Source organism: Mytilus edulis, chromosome 11 (genome assembly GCF_963676685.1).
Source record: "Mytilus edulis chromosome 11, xbMytEdul2.2, whole genome shotgun sequence".
NCBI lineage: Eukaryota > Metazoa > Mollusca > Bivalvia > Mytilida > Mytilidae > Mytilus > Mytilus edulis.
The window spans coordinates 13,522,319-13,549,332 of NC_092354.1; the positions used below are offsets into that span (position 1 = coordinate 13,522,319).

A 27,014-nucleotide genomic window follows, 5' to 3' on the forward strand; every position below is an offset into this window, starting at 1 on the left:
TTTGTAAGTTTACAACTATAGATTATACTGTGAAAAGTAAAATAACTAAAATACCGAACGCCAAGCGATATTCAAAATGGAAAGTGTTTTAGAAAATGACTCAAACAATTTACATGAATGTTTTCAATTGATATATAGCAGTTAGACAAACACGCATTTGGATAATTGAGAAGCTGCTTTTTTTAAGCTTATACTATGTGCTGAATTAAAACGTAAAGCTTATGTTCAAAGAGCATACTTTTTTAAAAGAGGGACGAAAGATACCAAAGGGACAGTCAAACTCATAAATCTAAAACAAACATAGAAAACTAAAGAATAAACAACACGAACCCCCAAAAAAACTAGGGGTGATCTCAGGTGCTCCGGAAAGGTAAGCAGATCCTGTTCCACATGTGTCACCCGTCGTGTTGCTTATGTGATAACAAATCCGGTAAATAGTCTAATTCGGTAGGTCACATTCATGAAAGTTTAAATTCTTAATTATGTATAGAGGCTTATAACATTTTGACTAAAAGAAATATATGTGAATATTTTAAGGATATTATTTGAGCTATCGTATTTCATATTCCTAAACATGTGAAAGGTTTAAACATTTTTTGATAATAACTAGGAGTTCAAACTCTTTGATTCTGGTGTCAAATTTTACTTAGTACCAAGGGAAACATCTGTTTATCAGTCTGTCAGTAATATCATATTCGACATTGTAGCTGTGGTTTCAGATTCATTTCTTTCAGGGTTACTGGTTTTGAAAAAAACAGGTATTCTTTAGGAAAAATTATCATATTTAATCCAAGCTGAAAATCCAGATCCCATACAAAGCTCTTGATCCATGCCTGGATTTGGCTTGATCGTTTTTCATTTTTGATTATGCTCCCTTTCTTTTTTCATAAGCTTTAACTTTCAAATATTTTGGTCTGTAGTATAACTAAATATACAGTGATTGTGCATCTGTTGCAAAAGAAATTGGTACCTTATATGTTGTTTAACTCAATAATAAATCATCCATCATAACTCTTAAAGATGTTTTGAAGATTGTCATTGTCTTGATATAAATGCCTTTTCTCGAGTTCATATAATTTCCTCAGTTTTTGTTTCGTTTTTGTTTGCATTTCCCTTGGTTGAACGTTTACCTCAGTTTATGAAAAGTTATGATAAATTATGTACGTACCTGTAGTCCTCGTTTAAATGTTTGTTCTCCTAGAAAGAACCTCATCATACGAATTATAGAGGCACCCTGAAGGGAGGTAAAATATGTCTGAGAAAATTGTCAAATCATTGATTCTAATATGACGTTCTTCTTAAGGTTTGGGTACAAAGCCATGTTCTAATTCAAATAGAACATGTGCTGCACGTGATTGACGTCACAATTGAAATTGCAACGTCAGATGAATTTTGAACAACGCCAGAGATCAAAATGGACATTTTTGTTGGTGTTGCTCGCTAGGAATTAAATAAAAACATTCTAAAAGTAAGTTTAAATGTTTCTGTTCTTTTTTTATTGATAAACTGCTGATTTTCTATAACGTTTTTGGTTCATGAAATCAAAATGGCGACATTCCGAGTGTCTACTATAGGTTCGCTTCGAAGTGAAAAAGTTCAAATATTCCTATTAGAATCGAAATACTTCTATCCTGCCATGCTCTATGCTCATTTTAACATGGGTAGGCATTATATTTGTAAACATTTAATACCTCGCTAACGCTCGGTATTAAGATATTAACAAATATAATGCCTACCCATGTTAAAATGAGCATAGAGCATGGCAGGATAGAATTATTTCTTAATCAAACAATACAAGAAATACTATATGTGATGTTTTTTGAAGTTTTAGAAGTATTGTAGATTTATGACCTTCATCTAAATGAATTAATGGGATATATATATATATTACATAAAATAGCATTTTGATTAAATGCTATTTTAGGAAAGTTGTTTTTTTTTGTGTCAAATGTGGAGCAGAATCATATTAATTTGAATTCATGTCGGGCTTTTTCGGGGTTGTTTTGCTCGATTACGTTTTACGTAGCAGTGAATCCAGTGATATGTATACAAGTTTTGTTTTTGGTTGTTAGTTGTTTTTCTTAAACTAATGATTGTCGACACATGGTATCTTTTTGCATTGAAAGATATTACAAGGTATCAGAAAGGGTCTTTGGTGGTACAATTACTTAGTTACACTTACTTCGAGTTAAGAGATACATCAACTTCCGAATTTAAATCTGTCAAAATTTGCTATACCTCTTTATCAGAATATCATAATGATTATCTTTCATTGGTTTACTGTTAGAACCAATAGACTTTTTTCGTAATAGCGAATACTAATTCAAGACTTTATATCCTTTAGACAGGTAACCTACTCTTTGGTAGGACATCTTGGTACTTGGTCAAGTATGAGAAACTTAAAGATGTAAAATATCTGTACACTGTTACTGTTTTTGTTTTCTATACACGATCAAGTCATCGGAAAACAGTAACCTTTCCCCAAAAATTGCACCGATTATATGTTTGATTTTACTTCATTTGGTTGCTCCTACCTGACCGATTACCAGGATGTCCAACCACAGAGTAGGTAACCTGTCAAACATTATATTTTTAGTAATCCGGCGTTAAAATTTGGTTCAATGAAAATAGTATATATAGTTCTGATACCTTCAGTCAAATATTATATATAAACCTTGCTATAGGTAATAGTATCAAACATATTCTGGATCCGTTTATTTTCCGATACATTTACAAAGACAGGATGTATGGACACCAGACTATCCATGGTCATAGCTACGTGAATTGTAGGAGTGAAAAACTCTAGCTGAAATTAATTAAAAAAGTATATATTATAGGAGAGGTTCGGAATGGGGTTGACGGAATGAAAATAACAATATTAATTTCTTTGAAAAATCAGATACAACTGTTACTTTTGGATTTTAAATAACTAAACCTAATTAAAGTGCCGGGTGTAAATTACAGGATAAAAACAACATATATGTACTGTGTCAGAAACGAGCTGTGAGTAACGCCTTTTGTCCCGTTTCTAAATCTCAAACAAATACTTTTGATTCTTTTTGACAATGTATATATATATTGTATATGTATGTTCTATATTCAAGTCAGGGTGGACAGGAATAACTTCAATGTACTCAAAAAGCTACAAATTATAAATCTTATCCCTGATAAATTTGTTAAAAACAGGTAATTGTGTACGTACTTTGTTCCAGTCTGGGTGAACATGATCTACACCAAGGTGTTGAAAATAACTAGCAAATCCTTCATTTAGCCAGATATCTCCCCACCATAATGGGGTTACTAAATTACCAAACCACTGAAAAATATTATAATTATCAATTTTGTCTAAATGATTTAAACATACAATTTATTAAGTTACATGATTACTAGAATATGTATTCATGTAAGTTATAATTATATTCTTTTTTGTAATCGATCATATGAAACTTCAAATTAAAAAAATAATGCATATGTTCTTTAAAACTAAATTAATAGTTTGCATTATAAAATTTATGTACATATACTTTTTCCTGAAAAAAAATTCTCTAATTTGTTCTTATTTAGAAGAAGTTTACCTAATTTGAATTGTTTGTTTCAAGGAAGCAATCTCATCGATATATTTTCCGTATGCAAAGTGACCTCAGCGTGACCCTCTCGTAAAAATCCGGTGATCGCAATACGCATTGATATGTCCTTAAAATAAATTATTATCTGACTGTACATGTTAAACACGTGCTTAATATCCACGTTTAGTTGTTGATTGTTTACTATAACGTGTCAATCGGTAAACCTCGGCTTCTAAACACGACATTTAAGTAGCTGCCACATTTTCACTCCATAACAGACAAATGACGATTATACGATATGGTTGCGTAAAAAATTATAAAATCGTGCACAGAAGACTAAGTTTATGATATATACATGCATTGGTTCAAGAATTGGATAAGCATTATTTTTCACCGGTCACTCGTTTCCTATGACTTTAAAATGAATTTTAATAATTGTTACGTTCATATAAACGTGAAATAGTTTGTCAATATTTGTTTAATAATCTGGATCGTTTGAAATTATAATGTACATTATTAATATATGACACACAAAACAAATCTTCATTATTTTATTTTCGAACTCTATAATAAAGATATTGAGATTTTTAACGACATAATCAACTTATATACATTTTATATAATAATATGCAAGTTGGTTTCGTGGTACTCGGTCTTTAATTTCTTATGCTGTATGTTGTGTGCGGTTGTTTGTCATTTTTCTTTTTTTAAATAGATTTGTCAGTTTGTTTCAAGTTACATCTGTATGAACTTTGTTCTTTATAGAATTTAATAGCAATGTTAATTCGTTTATCTATTAAGTCTTGACTTCAATCATTATGAACTAGATATCATCTCTTGTCTGTTGTAAAACGTATGATGAATGCTTGGTTTATTGTCAGATATCATCTCTTGTATGTTGAAAAACGTATGATGCATGCTTGGTTTAGTGCTTGTCTGTTGTAAAACGTACGATGAATGCTTGGTTTAGTGTCAGATATCATCTCTTGTCTGTTGTAAAACGTATGATGCATGCTTGATTTATTGTCAGATATCATCTCTTGTCTGTTGTAAAACTTATGATGCATGCTTGGTTTAGTGTCAGATATGATCTCTTGTCTGTTGTAAAACGTATTATGAATGCTTGGTTTAGTGTCAGATATCATCTCTTGTTTGTTGTAAAACGTATGATGAATGCTTAGTTTAGTGTCAGACACACACGTTTAACCCTTCACATTGTGTACATGACTGTCCCAAGCGAGGTGCCTGTACTGCAGTGGCTTTCACTTGTTGCTGTAAATCATACTTGTTTTTCGTTCATTTCGTTAGTTTTCTCGTTTGAGTTGATCTATATTTTTCAATTCTAGTACTAGTATACTATGTTGTATGGGTTTTGCTTATTGTTGGAGACCATACGATGACCTATAGGCGTTATCTTCTTTGTTATTTGGTCTTAAGTTGAGAATTGTCTCATAGTCAATAACACCACATCTTCTTATTTTCATATCTAGATGTCTTCAATCATTTCCTGTCGGTCTGTCAGATGCTGTCTCAATGAAAAATCCCCAAAAAATTTCCTTAAACTCATTTCGAGTTATCTAGAATATTTTTTCAGGTTCATATATGAAATTCCGAATGCAGTTTAGATAAAACAGACGCATTTGCGAGAAAATGGGCAAAAAGGTAAAGAAGTATAAATCGGGTTTACTACAAATTGATATCGTAAAATATCAGCCGTGAGCCACAATGTGAACCTTTTTTGCGAGTGAGCGTTTCACATTGTGTCGAGAGGCTGATATTATAGGGTTATTGCATGAATATTGGGGAATATTGTCCCGAGTAGAATTTTATATTGCACGAGCTTGCGAGTGCAATATATGTTCTACGAGGGACAATATTCCCAATATTCATGCAATAACCCTTTTATTGTATAACAATATAATATTTGGAAGTAAAAATTGGTTTATACTAAGATTTTGACGTTGATGACGTCATGAATTTGAAGATTTATTGCACTAGTGCAATATTGGAATTTATTGCACTCTAACTTTTGGTTACTTTCTGTGGGAAATATTATATTGCTATACAATAATAACAAATAGCAGGTGCTAAATAAACAAAATCATGGCCCAATTTAACAAACTAAGAATGCACCCTACCCTCTTTGTTTGCCCTATTTAGACCATTAAAGTTTGCAAGAACTTGAACCATACGTTTGTTTTCTTACCATATGTGCCAATTCATGAGATACTATACTTGTAACTGCTTCCTTCCTGGCCTCCGAGTATTCCAGAGGATGGTATAACATAGATTGTTCACGATATGTGATAAGACCCCAATTCTCCATTGCACCTGCAGCAAAATCTGGAACAGCTATCATATCTGAAAAAATCCTAGAGTTTTTTTACACTTTAACACAGTTTTTACAGAGAACATAAACAAGGAATAGTTTGACCTTGAATGAACACGAACTTTGTTTACCTACTTTTAAAGAGTCACAATTTGTGGCATGATCAACCCAACAGATACAACAGTTCTGATCAAATTTAATGTAACGGCTTTGCCATTATCATCCTTTACGACGCACGAAAAGTTGATTTGTCAGGGAAAAAAAGTATCTACTTTCCCTATCCCTAGTTTTTGGTGGGGTTCGTGTTGCTTATTCTTTTGTTTTCTATGTTGTGTCATGTGTACTATTGTTTGTCTGTTTTACTTTTTCAATTTTAGCCATGGCGTTGTCAGTTTATTTTCGATTTATGAGTTTGACTGTCCCTTTGGTATCTTTCGTCCCTCTTTTTTCCACTATACATCGTGTACTGTGCGACAACCCCAGATAAAGTCAGGGATGATTCCACTATATAGTTTAGAGCCGCTAAGCGACCCTTAAATCTGCAAGCGGCCCCAAACAAATGTTTGTGAATATAAATTCCCAATTCAGGAAAATAAAATAAAAATCGGTATTTCCGGAAAAGTTTCAGGTCACCGATTACGGCAACTGCAATTTTTCATAGTTTGTCGTCAAAACGTAGTAAAATCCGGATAAGAATGCTGACTACGATCGCATTTTATTAACAACGATTTAATTATGTCAACGTGAGGTAAACAATGTTAGCAGCCGGATTTAATTGAATAAAATTTTATGGGAGTATTTGAATCTAAAAAAAAAGTAGATCGCTAAGCAGGTTGATCAAAAATATGTTTTTTTTCAAAATTGGTGTCAAAGCAGACCTCGGCAAAGAAGAAATTCAAATTTTGATATAACATTGATGAATACATTTTAATGGGCGCCGATCTTCTAAAAGCAGATCGCCCAGCAGAGCCGGTTATGTAACTTGATTAAAACAAACTTGTTTTGTAAAAGAAGTTATTTTATAGTTTGCTCTATTTCCTCAAAAGACAAAAGTTTGAACGTTTTTGAAAATAATATTGATGATAGACCATTCCTGAAATGAGCCCCCCCCCCCCCCCCCCCCTGAAATACGATGTCATCTTTATGGAACTGTTTCAAAAGATATAAAAAATGATCCAAGTAATTTTAAAGTTCACTGGTGCCTGGTGCAATTGCTTTAAATATCTTATCAAGTATATAACCTTTTGTAATTGCTTTTCTGATTTCGACAATTGGCCAGTTCAATTTGAAATCCATTTGAATCAAGGTAAGTTTATAAAGATGATCTGTTGAAAAAATACCCAATGGATGATTTTTTCAGTGGTTAATATGGCAAGCTCTTGCTATTTAATCTGACTTCAAGATATCTTATATAATAGTTCATAAGATATCTTATATAGTTTGTAAGATATCTTATAAAGATATCTTATAAAGTTTATAAGATATCTTACATGATAGTTCATGAGATATGTTATAAAATTTATGAGATATCTTTTATAGTTTATAAGATATCTCATATTTTTCTTATAATCGATATTAGATATCTTCTTTATTATATAAGATATCTTATAAAAACAGATTATTTAAGATATCTTATATATCATTAGAGACATCGTATAGTAATTACAAGATAATTCCTATAATATATCTTATATAATTTTCTAAGATGATATCCAATAAAATATATAAGATATCTTGTATAAAAAATATTTACAAGATATTTCATATACTTAATGAGATATCTTATAAACTTTAGAAGATATCTTATAAAGTATATAATATATCTTATAAGTATATACGATATCTTATAAGTATATACGATATCTTATAAGTATATACAATATCTTATAAGTATATAAGATATCTAAGTATAAAATATATAAGATATCTTAGAAAGTTTTTAAACTTTATAAGATATCTTATTAAATGTATAAGATATCTCATATAATATATAAGATAGCTTTGAAAAATTAAATTATATAAAGATATCTTATATATTAAATGAGATATCTTATAAAAATCGTATATGTTATATAAGATATCTTATATATTATTAGATAATTTGAGATAATTTGAAATTCGAATAAATAGCTAAACTGCTTGCCATAGGTTTATGTCAGCTGGTATATATGCATTGCTTACCAAAGTTAAGATGATAGTGCATCATGTGCAATGGTATTCATGTATTAACTTCCCTGGTCTGAATCCAATAACTTCTTCAATCAGTGTACAGATGGACATTCATATATATTTTCCGTTTTTACAGGTCGGGAAAATGATATTATATCGTTTTAGATTGTATGCATAACAAATTCCCAATTAGAATAAAAATTCCCAATTTGATGTTCAAGGGACCCATTTGAAAACACCTGGAATCATTCCTGTAAAGCCGACGCCAAAATGCATTACCCGACTACTGAAAGCTATGTTTTTGTAAAGCCAAGTTGTTCGAGAGGTCTAGGGCGTTTGACACAGCGGAGGCGGTGTTGACATGATGTCTCAGGTGCAGGGGATTATATCCAGCTGAGGGAAGAACACAAATTCCCTAACATTAATTTGCAAATCTTACACTGTAAAAGCTAAGCTTGAGTCGAAGCTTATAAAGATATGTCTAAGCACTCAATTTTTCTTCGATTTTTTTTTCATTTTCTCTCTTGGTTATTTTTAAATGGCAAATGTCTTTCTTACCCTTCCGGAGCAGCTGGAGGAAACAAATTGTTGATAGAGTTCGTGTTGCTAAGTATTCAATTTTACATGTACTAGTTTTTTGGGGGGTTTTTGGCGGTCTTCTTGTCTTTATGCATTTTGTCGAGTATGTTCAATGGCGCGGACACTTTCTTCTCGATTTGCGAGCTTTGAATGTCGCTTATTTTTCTTCGGCCTCTGTTTTAATCAATATGCAATATTTTAAAGAGTTTGAAATCAGTGATACATTTTATAAGGTTGTTTGTGTGTTAGATGTTCTTGTCCGCAGTCATGTCGAGCTTACTAACCATATGAGCCCATTAATAATATGAACCTAACCTGTCTTGGCTAGAGGAAAACTGATATTAAAATAGTCCTCAAAATATGTTAAGATGCTCATTCCAACTTTCAATGAATAAGGCGTTTGGTTCACTACTTCATTCCTTGCCCATGACCTAAACTAAAAGATAAAATGTAAATATTTAGTGAGAGCAATATTTTTCATTTTACTCATGGCAATCCATTTGCCTAATATTTATTGACCCTTTCATCACGAGCCCAGTAGTCAGCACTTTAGTTTTGACATGAATATCAATTATATGGTCATTTTTATACATTTCCTGTTTATAAAACTTTGAAATTTTTCGAAAAACTAAGGATTTTCTTATCCCAGGCATGATTACCTAAGCCGTATTTGGCACAACTTTTTGGAATTTTGTGTCCTCAATGCTCCTTAACTTTATACTTGTTTGACTTTACAACTATTTCGATCTGAGCGTCACTGGTGGGTCTTATGTAGACGAAACGCGCGTCTGACGTATAAAAACAAGTTGCTTTCTTTAAAAAAAAAGAAAAGCAATACATGAACCTAAGACCGCTGACTGCCGGGTCACCAAAAGATGGTTGCTGAATTTGTGTTTACTTTTGAATTGAAATAATTGACTGTGAATAGAAGAAGCCAGTTGAACGTATTTATTTACAGCTTCTATTTGAATAGTTATTTTAAAGCTCGACTATATATTACTTGGGAATGTACTTATTTTTTCCGATTATAACCCATTGGCAAATCCTAATTTCTACTAACCGGATGACTTATGCAAATTGCACAAACCTATCGCAATATAAATTTATGCATTCAGTTTGCTTTATAATCTGGAATTCTGGATGCATTTATTTTATCTATCACATCTTTATATTTTGTTTCCTAAATGAATGCCTTTATATTCTCAACTCGTATTTGAAGCTGTCTTTACTCATGGTATAGATGTTGTATGCGGTTAAACCTGTGGCATGCAATTGATTGGGACCTCTTATGAAGAGACTTATTTTGGTCTCATGAAACATATCAAATTTTAAGGATTTCCTGATTTTACTTAAATCAATTCAAACATTATACAGAGAAACTTAGTTTTGCCAAAGAATTTCTTAATTCAGAAGTTTATGAATACCTGTACACACTTTCAAAATAACCAATTTATGTAAAAAGGTATGTAGATATAAAAAAACGCCAGACACGAGTTAAGTCTACAAAAAAAGCATCAGTAACGCTCGAATGAAAAAATTTAAAAGGCTAAATACATTACAAAGTTAAGGAATCTATTCCTTGGGTAGACAATCCTCAGCTTTTTGAAAAGGCCAAAGTTTATAATAGGACAGTGTCTCAATAAAGAAACAAAAGAGAAACAACTCGAGGTCAGAATACCGTTAGTAATGTGACCGTGCTTGAAAGTCACATGTAAAGCTCTTTCTACCGTGTCCTGAATTTAGATAACAAAAACGAAAATAAGCTTCCACGACTGAATTTAATAGTTTTGCATGCAAGTAGTATTTTAGCGCACGAAATAGTAAATAGAAAGCATCTCACTGATACTCAGGAAAAGAATACGCATTTGCGTCATCACATATCTTAATCTAATAGTTGAAATCGAATGTCAAACGGCTTACATTAAATGTTTTGACTCCGGATGCATTTTATCCGGAATTTTTTAGAACGCAAACCGATATATAAAGTGTGCTTTTGAAATGTTATCTATAATGTGAATGAATCAAGACGTGTAGGATAGTTGGTCAACACAATTAATACAATTTTCAAAACCGTACCATAGTACAAATAAAGTTTAGATGCTATAAGGTTAAATTATTAAAACAAACAAACAAAAATTGAATTAAAATTTTATAATAAACTATAACGTTCCTATTAGTAATTTTTTTCAAATTCTTTTGAATATATATATAATATCAATAAACACGAACGTCAAGTATTTACGGATGGACTTTTTATTTATCGAATGAATCTATTTTCAAATTCTAACATTCCACTATGTGAATATATTACTATACAAAGACTTCTAAATCCATACTAACAGTATAAAATAATCAACATTTGGGTTGTAATTAAATTTTGTTGTAATTATTGTAAATCATTTGTACGGTTGTTGTGAGCTGCAAGGATTTAAAATCACGCTTTATGAATTGAAAACACACAAGTATTTTTATTCACGACCGTTTAAAATTTAAATATTTAATAAATTGATATTACTTTCCGTTTTATGGATATATTACAATACAAAAAAATAAATAATAATTACTCATAAAACATAAAAACTAAAATGGTATGAAATAATTAATGTAGAAATATAATGATTATAGTTTATACACATTTTTTTGTAGGAAGCAAGAATTTATTTAGATTTAATTTTTATATTTCCTTTACAAATGAATATCAAAAAATACCAAAGCAGAGTATCTTGTCATATAAAATACTTTAATTGCAACTCTGAAAATATTCTGATTGCAATCATTGTTAGTTTCTCCAGAAACATAAATACAGTATTTATTTTGTATATATTTGTTTGTTTCCGATTGAATTAAATACTTTTGATAAGAATATTATCTTTCTGTTTTCCGATCTAATATTATTTATCTTTCTGTTTTCCGATCTAATATTAATATTTTAACCAGAATGTTATCTCCCGTAAGTCTAGTATGATGAAATACACAGTATCCCGTGGTTAAATCTTCAAACATGATTAGTTTACATGTTATCGAGACAACAGACAATGCCACGTTATAATTGACCCAGATACACACAGTACACAGTGGTCGTTTTAAAACAAATATAATTGCGTCGTCAAGGGCCATCAAGGGACCATATCATAGACATAGATAACAACCTGTTAAGACCTGTATATATGACCGAAAATTTTAGAGACGTTCCGAGATTTTTATTCTGACTTCCGGCCGAGAGATATCGAGTGGCCCATAGACACATTCAAAACTCACCAATATATAAGCATGAACCCCTCAGGGGGTTCAGGCAATTATAATCCTGTTACCTTTGATAACTATTCACGTGATTATGAGTATTGTTGAAAACATGGCATGCAATGACTTTGCAATCATTCATTTAGTTTATTCACTCACTAGTTTTGTTTTATTTATGAGAAATGTCATCATTTTATTTGCATGTTTTATAGCTTGGCATTGTAAAACTTTTAAAGTGACCTTTTATTTCATTTGGTCTTAAGAATGTTCGCAAATCTATTTCAAAATTATAAGTTTTGTAAAAGACTGTTATAAATTGATAGCTAGTATAAACATTATGGAACTTAAAAAGTATAAGAAACAAAATGCGTCTTTGTTTAATGGATACAATAAATTGAAAAGTTGGCGGGAACTGATTCTCATTCAAGACTTTTCGTACATTTAATATTTGAACCTTTTTTCAAAACTATATAAAAAACAATAAGTATTTTCAATAATGCTTTAAACTATATGTAATAAAATTATGAAAAGAAGACTATTGTGTAGCGGCAAAAAAATTTGCTTGTAATTTACATGGATAAACTGAGAGCATTCCGAATATCTGACACATTAACATTGGAATGATACTAGCACTTGACATATATTTTTTTTTTTATTTACGTTCGATATCCTTGCACAAATTTGATCATACCTTGAACCTCAATGTGTTCGGAATATATAAATAAGGGTTAATACATTTAACATGTTTAACAACTAGCGGTTAGCTTTATATTGGATTTAGTGTATTTCTTAGTTTCCTTATGACAAAAGATGTGTTTGAACTGGCCTTACTTTGAGTTTTAATCTAATACTGTGTGACTCTCAATTGATAATTATCATTCATTCATAATTTAAATCTGTAGATACAAATGCATTACTATTGACTTACTAGTACATTGTTCTTGGTGACGTCACTTGTGTATTGAAAGTCACAAACAATAAAGGCTAAGAGATAAGTTGACATCAACGGGGTTTCTTCATAATGGTCAGCAACCCAATCGTCCGTTCTGGAAAATCGCAATTTATGGTAAGTTAAAATTGTTGGCTATAAAGAGGCAAACTAATGACAAGTGATTAAATAAACATCAATTATCTCCCTTGACACCATCTGCGAGTATGGTCTTGAGGAAACGGTGATTGTCCGTCGGAAGGGGACGATAAATGGCTGACCCGTGTTAAGAGAGAGCCATATCTCTTGCACGTTAAATACACCAAAAGGAATAGGCTAATGCCGCTACAAGGCAGCACTCGCACCCTCAAAGTGGAAGGGATTAATATAAGTTGCAAAACTTGTTTCCCAATCCACTATAAATAAATATGTTTAAACTAAACATCAATTGGTCATTTGCTTGATTTGTGTTTAACACCACTTTGAGCACTATTGTCCTATTTCGTGGCAGTCCGTTTTTATTAGTAGGTGGAGTCAATGTGCTCTTTCGGTAGGTAAACTGACAATACAAGTCAAGATTGAAGTCGAGCGCACATGCCACGTTCGGGATTCGAACTCAAAATTTCAGTGTTGACAGACTAGTGATATAGTAGTTCAACTATTTCAACAACTCGCTGCCTGATCCCGTAAGAAAAAAAAACCAGATGCATAAAACAATATAATTTATACAACCATAACATACAAAATATGCATGTGTTTCCTGACAATGGATCAAGTCGAACCAAACAGGTAACCAGGAGTGATTTTATGTGTTCGCGTGAAAAAGGAAGAAGATCCTTTTCTTCGTGAATTGCATTATTTGTTTATGATTTAACAAAATGATCTTCCCTTGTACAGTCTTTATTTAAATTAGCTGTACTCACCTATTTTTTTGATAAATAATACGAGTATTTGACAAGGAAGTCATATGGTCTTTCCTGACGAGAGTTATATTAAATTTGGCTTTAATTGCAGGCTCGTCAAAACATGGAAATGCTCTCCTGGCATGAGCAGCTTCAAATTGTGTCGTAGCAAGGTATCTGAAATAGGAAACATTATCAAATGTTAACAAAATAATCGTCCAATCAAAAACTGCAAATAACATTAAACCGCCAATGTGTCAACCACTTTGTCTGAAGTCATCAACAAGTAACCCAGTAGTTTTTCAATGAATAATATGTCTACTGTTCATTCTTTCATTGTGTAGTACTAGTACATTATATATATATATATTTATCATTAGCTTTTTTTTTTTAAATTGTTTCACATCTTGTGTCTTCGTGACTTTTTATAACAACAACTCTCTATACTAGATACATTGTATAAACTCAAGTCGGATGAGGGACGAAGGCGGCTTCTAAGTACAACATTTGGTGCAATTAAAATCGACAAACAGGGGATAGCAGTAAACACAAATATTACAGAAATAGTGTTTTTTAAAGTCTATTTAATTGAATATCTAAATGAAGTATATCTTGTTATATATGCACGTGGTAATTTTTGTATGTGATTTTACAGGGAATAAAGGTAGGTTCCGAGTCAAGTCATATTAAGTCATATAGATATGAAAACTGGGTGACAGATTGTAACTAACAAAAATGAACATTGCAAAGGGTCCTCAAAGCTCTTCAACTTCGTACTTCGTTTGGCCTTTTAACTTTTTTGATTCGAGCGTCACTGATGAGTCTTTCGTAGACAAAACACGCGTCTGGGCTAGGTACAAAATGTAATCCTGTTATCTATGATGAGTTTATTTGTTTATGAACATTCCTAAATAAAATCCTAAGAGAGCCGTGGTGTAGTGGTTAGTGCATCAGACTACTAAAAGGTTCCTAGTTCGATTCCCGTTCTGGGATGAAAATTTCAGGGACTGAATTTTCGGCTCTCTCTTGACATCATTTGCGATGATAGTCCATCGGAAGGGGATGATAAATGGCTGACCCGTGTAAAGAGAGAGCCATACCTCTTGCACGTTATAAACACTCTTGTAGATTTAAAAAAAAAAAAAGAGCAGGCTATATCCGCTGCAAGGCAGCACTCGCACCCGCAAAGTGGAAAGGGATTAATATGAGTTGCAAAACTTGTTTCCCAATCCACTATAAATAAATATGTTTAAACTAAAAATGTAGCGTTGTAACGTGAATCAAGATATAATCCATTTAGATATTCATTATGTGTTTACTGCTACCTCCCCCTCCCTGTTTGTCAATTAGGAGATAACTGTATTGTATATTAAGCTCCGACGGCATCATCAATTGAGGATTTGATAGTCGCAAATTAAGTTTACTGGCGACGCGTTAGCATCTAGACAGTAAACTGTTATTTGCGACCATCAAATCCCCAATTGATGCCGTCGGAGCTTAAAATACAATATTGTTATCTCCATTCTAATGAAACTAAATGAAAACAACGTTAAAACATGTTTTTAAAATATGTCATATGCCGTCTGCGCTTGCGCGTACGACCCATAGCATCAATTCTCAATTGATGCCATGTAAACAATGACGTTATCCATGCAATCAAAATGAACGTTACAAACGTTATTGCATTAGAATTTGTAATTGCAACATTGCGGCCAAGGCGAATAACTTAAGTTCAAACTACGCCAATGGAAAACTATAATTTATACTTACACAGAAGACGTAAAAGAAACCCCAATTTCTATAATAAATGTTTTTACTGTTACCATCATTATGTTCAATTTCTAATTGCAACATGGCGGCCAAGGCGAATAACAAATTAAACTACACCAATGAAAAACTGATTATACTTATGATACGGTGCTTTTTGTCCGCAATTCGCTTTTTGTCCGCTTTTGCTTTTTGTCCGATAATTTTGCTTTTTGTCCGAAACTTTTGCTTTTTGTCCATTGCTTTTTGTCCGTTTTGCCTTTTGTCCGATTATTTTGCTTTTTGTCCGAAACTTTTGCTTTTTGTCCGTTGCTTTTTGTCCGTTTTGCCTTTTGTTTGATTATTTTGCTTTTTGTTCGAAACTTTTGCTTTTTGTCCGTTGCTTTTTGTCCGTTTTGCTTTTTGTCCGATAATTTTGCTTTATGTTCGATATAAAATGTGTATATTTTTGGCAGGTTTCATTTTGAACTTCAAAATACCATGTCCTTTTAGGAGTTAAATACAGACCATACTCACATTATAAATGATTTGTACATGAAATTTCATGTCTTTTACAATATATCGCATTACCTCTAAAATGGCTCGAAGCACTAATATCCTAGACCCGTAGGTGTTGGTCAACAGAGGGCAAGGGGAATACTCTTGTATATCCCTAAGTCTAAAAAACAACTATTGAAAGCTGGCTAAACTAAGACATACTCCAGGTAGGCCATTATACCAGAAGAAGAGGTAGTCAAACCCTTATAAATGGCTTATAGCACTTATGTCCTGGATCTACACGAGTTTATCAGCAACGAATTAAAAGGGGCATGAGTTTCGCCGGTATATCACGAAGTAAAAATAAACCTCATTATTGCCAGCTCTTCAAACTAAAAGATTCTCCACGTTGGCCATTATACCAGAGGTATAGGTAGGCAGTGCCTCTTAAATGGTCCATGGGCCATGGCACTTATGTCCTCGACCCGTACGAGTTGGTCAGAAGAGGGTAAGGGGAATACTCTAGTATATCACACAGTCCACCAAAAATAGTGACGGCTGCCCAAACTAAGACATTTTTAGGTGCGCCCTTATACTAGATGTTGGAGTAGTCATTCTCTTAAAAATGGCTCATAGCACTTATGCTATAGACCCGAACGAGTTTGTCAACAATGAGTTAAAAGGGGGATGAATTAGCCCGGTATATAACGAAGTAGAAATAAACTGTTGCCCGCTGGCTAAACTAAGAAATTATCCACGCGGGCCATAATATGAGAGGTAGAGGAAGGGATTGCCTCTATAAAATGACCATGAGCACGAATGACCTAGACCCGTACGAGTTAGTCAGCAAAGTGTAAGGTTGGTACCCTAGTATATAATAAAGTCGAACTAAACTATTGCTGGATGGCTAAGAGATTCTCCGCGTGGGCCATGATACCAGAGGTAGAGGTTGTCATTGCCTCTAAAATGGCCTAAATCACTTATTCCCTAGAGAAGTACGCGGTATCATCAAAGGGTTTAAAGGGGAGTTGGAACCTCTGTTTACAAAGAAGTCGAAATAAATTATTGCCGGCTTGCTTAAGTACGAGATTCTCCAAGTTGGCCATTAATCCTAGGTTAAATGTGTGCATTGCCTTTTAAATGGCTGATAAAACTAACGCCCTAGACCTGTACGAGTTTGTCAGCAAAAGGTTAAAGGGGGGATGCGATGCCTCTTTTTACAACGAAAATATAAATTAAGCCGACTGGCCTAACTAAGAGATTCTATACGCGGGGTATTATATCAGAGGATGAGGTAGGCATTACCTCCAACATAGCCATAACACGTATGTCCCAGACCCGTGTAAGTTAATCAGCAAAGGGTAAGGGGGGTACCTCAGTATATCACAAAGTCGAAATAAACTATTGCTGGCTGGCTAAACGAAGAGATTCTCCACATGGGCCATGATACCAGAGGTAGACGTGGCCATAGCCTCAAAAATGGCCACTTATGCCGTAGACCCGTACCAGTGCTTCAGCAAAGTGTTAAAAGGGGGAGGTGGTATCTATGTTTACAACGAAGTCGAAATGAATTATTGCCGGCTGGCCAAACAAAGAAATTCTCAACATAGGCCATTATAACAAAGGTAGTGGTGGACATTGCATCTAAATGGCCCATACTTCTTATTCCATTGATCTGTACGAGTTTGTCAGCAAAGGGTAAGGAGGGTACCCTGGTATATAACAAAGTCGAAATAAACTATTGCCGGATGGCCAAAAATAAAAGATGATCCACGTTTATCATGATACCAGAGGTAGAGGTGGGCCTTGCCTTTAAAATGGTTTATAGCACTTATGCCAGCAAAAGGAAAGGAGGGTATTCTAGTATATCGCAAAGTCGTTATGAAATATTGCCGGCTGTTCAAACTACGAGATTCACCACATGGGCCATGCTACCAGAGGTATAGGTGGTCATTGCCTTTAAAATAGCATATAGCACTTATATGGCATATACCCGTACGAGTTTGTCAGTAAAGAGCTAAAATGAGGAGGTGGTACCTCTGTTCACATTAAAGTCAAAATAACTGTAGCCGGTAGGCCAAACTCCGGGATTCTCTACGTGGATCATTATACCAGAGGTAGAGGTTTATTTCGACTTCGTTGTAAACAAAGGTAACACCTTTTATTTTTAACCCCTTGCAGGCAAAATCGTACAGGTCTTTGGAATTAGTGTTATATGCCATTTTAAAGGCAATTACCATATCTATCTCTGGTAAAATGGCTTACGTGGAGAACCTCTTAGTTTGGCCAGCCGGCAATACTTTATTTCGACTTTGTTGTAAACAGAGGTACCATCTCCCCCTTTTGATTCATTATTGTCAAACTCGTACGGGTCTAGGGCATAAGTGCTATAAGAAATTTGTATGGCAATGCCCTCCTCTATCTCTGGTAAAATGGCCTACGTGGAGAATCTTTTAGTTTGGCCAGCCGGCAATTATTAAAGTGTATTTCGACTTCGTTGCAAACAGAGGTACCACCTTACCCTTTTAATTCATTGTTGTCAAACTCGTACGGGTCTTGGGCCTAAGTGATCTGTGCCTTTTTTAAGGCAATGACTACTTCTACCTCTGGCATCATACCCCACGTGGAGAATCTCTTGGCCAGCCGGCAATTGTTTATTTCGACTTTTTTATATACCAAGGTACTTCCCTAACCCTTTGCTGACTTACTCGCTGGCTTATCCCTTATTGTAAGTAAGTAAGTTCAATAAATATAAGACTATATGCCAGGTCTTTCTGACAACCAATTACAAACAAATTGGGGTTTATCTAATGAGGCTTTTCCCAGGATGCAATTGCTCGTAGACTGTATACAGTTGACCAAATAATCCACAAATTCCGCAAAAGGATCTTTTAATTATAGGCCATGTCCATTTAGACATTAAGCAACAAAAGCCCAGCATGACCGATGCATTTGTCTTTAACATCTCCGATATTGATTCCGCGTGGCCTTCCAATTGACATGAGTGTCCATTGGTGTTCATTGTTAAACCTTTGGAGCTATATCAGTTTGTGTGGAAATTAAGAGCACGATGACCTTCCCTTGGTGATAACAACATGACCAACAACCATATCGTGTGTTACCAAAAGCCGTCAGCGATAGTCACACCGACAATTTGCTACCTTCGTGGACAAAAGCCTGGCTTTTCGCTGGATCCTAATTAACATCTAGTGTTGTCACTACCATTTGCTGTAGAGATTTAGTTGCACAACATAACAGAAACATTCTTTGTAAATACTCTATGTTGATATTTTGACATTTGGATGGTTCATATACCAATTGTAGCCGAAAAATGATAATGAAACATTTCTGTTTAATATCGATCTATTGTTGGAATTGTAAATTTTCATATTCAATTTTTGTTTGTTTAAAGATGACCATTTTAAATAAAGATTTTAATTTTTTAAAAAGCAAGTGTTAGACTTGTGCTTTTATTGCCACTCAGTTCATATAACCTGTCATTTTAGTCGAGCCTGTAACTTTTGTTGCAGAAAGCTCGACATATGAATAGTGATCCGGCGGCGGCGGCGGCGGCGGCGTAAGTTAACTTCTGAAAAGCTTAATATTTTAGAAGGTGGAAGAATTGGATGCTTCATACTCTGTATATAGATGCCTCATGTTACGAAGTTTCTGTCAGTCACATGTCCAATGTCCTTGACCTCATTTTCATGGTTCAGTGATCACTTGAAAAAAAAGTTCAGAATTTTTGTAATGTTGAATTCTCTCTTATTATAAGTAATAGGATAACTATATTTGGTATGTGCGTACTTTACAAGGTACTCATGCCCGTCAGACAGTTTTCACTTGACCTCGACTTCATTTCGTGGATCAGTGAACAAAGGTTAGAATAAGTTTTGGTGGTCAAGTCCACATCTCAGATACTATAAGCAACAGGGCTAGTATATTCGGTGTATGGAAGGACTGTAAGGTGTACATGTCCAACTGGCAGGTGCCATCTGACCTTGACCTCATTTTCACGGTTCAGTGGTTATAGTCAAATTTTTCTGTCTTGGTCTGTTTTTCTCATACTTTATGCAATGAGTCTACAATATTTGTTGTATGGAATGATTGCAAGGTGTACATGTCTAGCGGGAAGATATCATCTGACCTTGACCTCATTTTCTTGGTTCAGTGGTCAAAGTTCAGTTTTTGAGTTTTGGTCTTTTTATCTAATATTATATGCCAAAGGTCACTATATTTGGTGCATGAAAATATCTTATGATCTATATATAAGTCTCCCAGGTTTTATTTGACCATGACCTCAATTTCACGGTTCATTGCACAGTGTTAAGTTTTTGTGTTTTGGTCTGTTTTTCTTAAACTATAAGTAATAGGTCAAGTATATTTGTTGTATCGAAGAATTGTTAGCTGTTCATGTCTGCCTGGTATGGTTCGTCTGACCTTTACCTCATTTTCATAATTCATTTGGTCTTTGTTTAGCTATCTTGGTTAATGTTAAGTTTATGTGGCAGTTGTAATAAATCTTTATACTTAGGGCTATCAACATAATATTAATGATGAGTAAAGTAGGCGAGACATTTCAGTGTGTGCACTCTTGTTTAAATGTGCTTATTTATCCGAGTCCTGGACTGCATTCCAGCGGCTTTCATTCGTTTACTTTTGTGTAAATTTTATACAGATCAGTATTTTTTCAAATGTTTTACCAATATTTTAGATGCATGTAACATCTTGAACACTCAGAACAGCAAAACAAAATTTAGATTTCAGAAATAAATAGCCTTTAGTCATCGACGAATAGCCGATGATTTCAAGAGTAACTGTTGTTTCCGTTAAAGGATGATTCCTTTTTTTTGTGCAATACTTGCTCTTTCGGAGGCTCGAGGGTAATTTCAGCAAAAATTTTATCATTTTTGTTTTCATTACAAATTTTATTTATTACACTATTAGTTATAACTTTATGAATTGGCTCAAAAATCAACCCAAAAAATCGAATGATTTTGGCCTCAGATTTATTTTTCAAATGTTTATATCACTGTAAAAGCTCCAAATTGTCTCCCTTTAGTGCAATAATGACATTTTGTTTTGGCATTAGAATTAAAATGTCTTTTTCAACTCATCGGTGACCTATAGATATTTTTCAAATATGCTTTACGTAAACTAAACAGTTGTAAAATTAAATCGATTTCTGTAATTTAGTTCTTTTTTTATTTCGATATATATATCTCTCTATTTCTCCTATTAGTTCAACTTAAAAAAAAGTACCTTAACAAAAATGGTTGCTTCTTTCGAGGGCAGATTGTGAGCTTAAGTGAACGATAACCCCATGTTTTTATTTGATTTTTCTATTTAGTATATGATAAAAGTTCATCTATAGAAAAACAAGCAAAATCCTACATGTATATTTAAAAAATAATGGATTAATACCCTCCAGTCCCCTTTACGACAAAAAAAATAAATAGAACATTACGTTTAAGTATCACCTACAGTATTTTACAACCTCCATTGGTGATACATTATATGTATTTCTGCTGTTGTTTTATATAAGTTATTGTCCTGAATAAACATCTTTATGCGTTTTTGCGTTTTTGCGTTTCAGTTTTTATTGTGAAATTTCTTCAATCAGCCAAGACAAACTTTAAATTTCGCCTTAACGATGTTTTCGCGAGAAATCCATGTATTATTATCGAATTACTACATTTAATCATTGTCTAGTGCCCTAAAATGAGATTTTCCGAGACGCTGGGTTTGAAATGGGATACCCTATTTAATTTAAACAATATTTGCAATCTTTTCAAAAAGATGCAGATGGGAATTTTCGTTCCTTATGAAAGTGTTCGCAAGGAGTTAAATTATAAACTCCTTATAGGATTATCAAAAAGCAACTATTAAGGACCCCCTTGGAATAAAGATCTTCCAAGACAACGTGTTCGAGAGTTTGAGTTTAATACATGACTTTTTAAAACTTAATGGACGGAGCAGGATTATCTTACTCTTCCAGTTAACCATACATCATCACAGTTGCATTGGTTCTTGTTGCTCAGATTTTAAATTTCAATGATTTCGTCCGAGACCACAATTGTCGTCCCTTGATTTTCGTTATTAGTCCCTAGTGATAACAGTGGGTTACTTGCCAATAATTTTTTTACCCCTTCCAAATTTATTTCTCCTTGTTTAATGCCTCACATTGTAAGTAGGGGGGGGGGGTGAAATTACACTGTAAAACAATTTGGGTCCAGAATTTACTGGAAAGTAGTGATTTGGTCCAGCTGAAAAAGGTTAAAAATTAGCACTTCGGAAGCTGTCAAAAGATTTCAAGACACCCTAAACACAAAATTGTCCATAAAATTGTGTTCTCGGACCATTTGTTTTGTGGACTGTTGTGTATCTTGTTGTTTTTCATTCAGCTGCGGCTTTGTTGGTTTGTTTCAACCCTTTTTAGTGTGATTATCCTTTGGTACACTTTGCCTCTCTCTTATATATGATATCGCAATAATTATATATATGTAAGCGTTCATATACATTTATATGGATACAATATTGAATTAAAATAGATATAATAATTAGATGAGTGAAAAACAGAAAATGAAGTAATAATTGTACGTGTGAGGAGTTGGCATTCTTATAAAAAAGAAGATGTGGTATTATTGCAAATGAGACAACTATCCACAAAAGACCAAAATGACACAGACATTAACAGCATTAGGTCACCGTACGGCCTTCAACAATGAGGAAAGCCCATACAGCATAGTCAGCTATAAAAGGCCCCGATAAGACAATGTAAAACAATTCAAACGAGAAAACTAACGGCCTTATTTATGTCAAAAAAATAAATGAAAAAACAAATATGTAACACATAAACAAACGACAACCACTGAATATACAGGCTCCTGACTTGGTACAGGCACATACATAAATAATGTGGCGAGGTTAAAGTCTTTTACACTAGAAATATTTTACATCTTGTTATATAGACTAATTCTTATTCATTCTGGTCGTAAGTTAGTCTGTCATCCTCAAACGTGTGAGCAATGGTGTACGTACACCAATTTGTAGAATACATGGGATATTCAAAGACTTAAACGAACGTTAAGTCTCAGAGGCATGACTTTTTATTAGTTGTTAGTGGCTTTGAAATAGCTGTCAGATAACTGGGAGTACTCTCAGATCTGTTCATTGTGACGTTTTGTGTCGGGATGTATAAGTACCCGGACACGTCCACTTGTATTTGTGTCTATCTGATGAGTTAAGCCTTTTTCAACTGATTTTTATAGTTCGTTCTTATGTTGTACTGTTATACCACTGTCCCAGGTTAGGGGGAGGGTTGGGATCCCGCTAATATGTTTAACTCCGGCACATTATTTAAATCTGTGCCTGTCCCAAGTCAGGAGCCTGTAATTCAGTGGTTGTCGTTTGTTTATGTGTTACATATTTGTTTTTCGTTCATTTTTTTACTTAAATAAGGCCGTTAGTTTTCTCGTTTGAATTGTTTTACATTGTCTTATCGGGGCCTTTATAGCTGACTATGCGGTATGGGCTTTGCTCATTGTTGAAGGTCGTACGGTGACCTATAGTTGTTAATGTTTGTGTCATTTTGGTCTTTTGTGGATAGTTGTCTCATTGGCAATCATACCACATCTTCTTTTTTATATGCTCGAAACTTTAGAATAGTTTAGAAATTTATCAAATCAAATAATCCTTGAGTGATGGTTTCGTTATTGAAATTCTAAATTGATGTTTAACCGCGCTAAATATTATATATGATAATCATACGAATAAGTCAGGAACGGAGTTTCAATCTGTAATTCAATAGTTGTTGTTTGTTTCTGTATTTGTTTGTCGTTAATGTTTTGTAAATCAATGGTTTTCTCGTTTGAATAGTTTTATCATTATGTTAAATGGTGTCGGCGTTTGCTACATGTGGAAGTGCACACATTTACAACATGTTATTGCTTAAACGCACAGTATCTTCTTCCCGCTAATAATATATAGTCACCATTTGCACTTATATGCGAATGGCCGATTGACAGTCGCTCCAAAATATTTTGCAACATTTCAGTTAAAAAAAAACTTTTTTAAGTCTGGTAATATTTTCGTCATATTTCCAACAACTTTATTTTTCTTAAACATTACAAATATTACAAATATAACAAACAAACAAACTTCATTTTTGGAACACTATCACAAAGTTTACGTAATACATGTGTAGCTATTTATTTAGATAAACTGTATTAATCCATACATTTCGGAATTATTTAGCAACTATATCCAAATGACGAGGAAGTTCGAGGTTATTCAAGTAATAAGATTAAGGAAACTTTGGTTAACACAACAGCATTTTCAACAAAGTAGTTTATTTTTGTTTGACAAACTCGAAAAGAGGGGGAAAAGTAATAAAATGGTTACTTAAGCATTTACTTAATTTCTATCACGAAATACAGATACAATATAGTGCATTCGTAAATGTAAAACACTTTTTAATATAAAATTTAAAAGAGATACATCAACAGTGTTTATTTTAGAATTGCTCAAGTCTGTAGGGCTTATTCCCGATTGTCCCACTTTTTTTTAAATTAAGAGCTCATATTGTCCCACATGAAAAGTTCTGACTGGTCCACATTATTTTATGAGGCGAAATGTTCTTATCCCTTGTTAGATTGTCTCTATGGTTTTGTTTCAGATATATAAGCCAAAATCTACATTTTATGCCATGCTCTTCTTTTAGACATTGCGGCCATCTTAATTATTGGGCGGGGTCATCGGATACTTTTTTGAAACTAAATACCCTAAGGATGATTTTGGCCATGTTTGCTTTAATTTTGCCAGTAGTTTCAGAAGAGAAGATTTTTGTAAAAATTAATGACGACGACGAATAATGAGAAAATGAGAAAAGCTCACTTAGTCCTATGGTCCAGGTGAGCTAAAAAGCAAAACGGACAAAAAGCAACGGACAAAAAGCAAAAGTGTCGGACAAAAAGCAAAATTATCGGACAAAAAGCAAAACGGACAAAAAGCAACGGACAAAAAGCAAAAGTATCGGACAAAAAGCAAAATTATCGGACAAAAAGCAACGGACAAAAAGCAAAAGTATCGGACAAAAAGCAAAATAATCGGACAAAAAGCAAAAGCGGACAAAAAGCAAATCGCGGACAAAAAGCACCGTATCATACTTACACTGTAGAGTTGTCACGAACATACGAACTAAGATACAATCCTACTAAATCCTCCGAGAAATGTCCATCGAATCCCATTTCTACAATATATCTGTTTCCGGCAACCATCAATCTACTCATTTTCAGTATTATGAACTCGTTGTCTGTATCATATTCCAAAGTAGAATTTATTGTGTCGTTCTCTCTTCCGCTCGGCCGAATTTCGATAGAATTTTCTGTAATATTTAACATCTTACTGTGTAGAATAATTTCGTCTGTTGATGACCTGCATTCTACTTCTATTCCCACGTGACCAGAGAAGAAAAAGTTTTCTGAGTTGTCTCCATAGATAAATGGCTGAATCTCAACTGTATAAACAGTCGGGTACAAGTTGGGTGGTAGTCGAAAGTTCCTCTCAACGGACGGAGCTTTATGCACTGCCTTCCCATCTGATTCTGTTAAAAAAAAATCTAAAAAAGCATTTCATGATTTTATTTAAGGTTTCATTTTGATCCTGTCATTGTCCTGCATGTCATTCAGCCCAGTAGTGCAACCCTGAGATTTGTTGTCTTTGTTGTCTTTGTTTTCTTTCTCCTTTGTCCCTCCTTTTTTAATAACGCGTTACCCTTGTACTCTAATTGGTGTGAACAAGTGTTGACCAAAGCACATTTGGTATGAAGCGATCGCTTTATGTTAAACATGTGAACACGATCAATACTTTTAAAACCAGATTAAAAATTAATTTATAATTATAAAAGGATGCATTCAATTCATAATATAATATTTTATGGTACAATCATGAATTTAAGAGTTGTATCAAGCTTTCGGATGTTGTTCAATGCATCATTTCATTATTGTCATTAATAGCACATAAAGCCAATAGATTTAAGCTGGCAGCCACTTTTAGCAGCCGATCAAAATATCAGCCACTTTTTTTTCACCAACCAATTTTGATGGTATGTCTAAAAACCAAAAAACTGTATGAGACTCAAACTTCGACAATTCCCAGTTTTTAATATGCATATGAAGTAAGCGACCGATTCGTTGTTCGATATTGAATATTCAATATCCAACCGCCTGCTAGAAGTCGGTTCAATATTCAAATTTAGTTGAAAATCATAAAGAAAAATCTTTGATAAAATCAAAAGCATGATTTTCATAGTTAAGAGGAGCGAGTGAAAAGATACGTAGGAAATCGTTTTATGACCCCTTCAAGCATAAAGTCATATGTATTATATTTTACACAGGAATAAAATATGGTATTAGAGTTTATCGTCCTTTCCTATACGCTTCTATCGCCATGTTCAGTCTCCGTAATTCTCCTATCACGTATCGAGAAAGGAGAAGTTATCAAGCTTGCTTTCGTCAAGTTTAAACTGTCTTGGGATGAGGGAAAGACCAACAATTGAATGGTAAACAGATAATCGGGCTTTCTTCGTATAAATATCGTTAAATATCAGCTGCTCGACACAATGTGGAGCTCGCCAAAAAGGTTCACATAGTGGCTCGCGGCTGATATTTTACGCTATCAATGTGTAGAAAACTTTATAATAATAAATATGTATCGCGAATGTTGTCATTTTGTAAAATAAGGGATTCTGATAACTTTTCATGTTTAGGCCTTTTATAGCCGACCATACGGTATGGTTGTTTCTCTGGTCTGGATAAGGTTTGTACAGAATAGAAAATAGATGGACTAAAAATAAAGAAAAGAGAATAATAAGGGGTTTAGAAATAAAGTATAGGGAATTATGGACAAGATTTTAAAAACAACGACATAAAAAATTAAAGAAAACAGAATTAAATGACCCCATACAGACCCTTGTTTACCTTATTTACTTAAACGTGTCCTGTGTATAGATTTGTAAGGTTTTTACCAAAATACTATTGTTTGTAGCTATGTATATG

General features: G+C 33.6%; 1 protein-coding gene across 1 annotated transcript in view; it reads right to left on the minus strand.

Annotated features, from left to right (window-relative positions):
- The window catches only part of LOC139495182 (aminopeptidase N-like), a 41,517-nt gene that overhangs the window by 13,004 nt on the left and 1,499 nt on the right, over positions 1 to 27,014 (minus strand). Inside the window, exons 2-9 of the mRNA XM_071283388.1 lie at positions 25,129 to 25,561; positions 13,735 to 13,890; positions 12,812 to 12,929; positions 8,959 to 9,079; positions 5,773 to 5,927; positions 3,203 to 3,316; positions 2,675 to 2,806; positions 1,169 to 1,234 (exon numbers count right to left, since the gene is read on the minus strand). Coding sequence (XP_071139489.1) covers positions 1,169 to 1,234; positions 2,675 to 2,806; positions 3,203 to 3,316; positions 5,773 to 5,927; positions 8,959 to 9,079; positions 12,812 to 12,929; positions 13,735 to 13,890; positions 25,129 to 25,561 — 1,295 coding nt within the window. The remainder of the gene's footprint in view (positions 1 to 1,168; positions 1,235 to 2,674; positions 2,807 to 3,202; positions 3,317 to 5,772; positions 5,928 to 8,958; positions 9,080 to 12,811; positions 12,930 to 13,734; positions 13,891 to 25,128; positions 25,562 to 27,014) is intronic.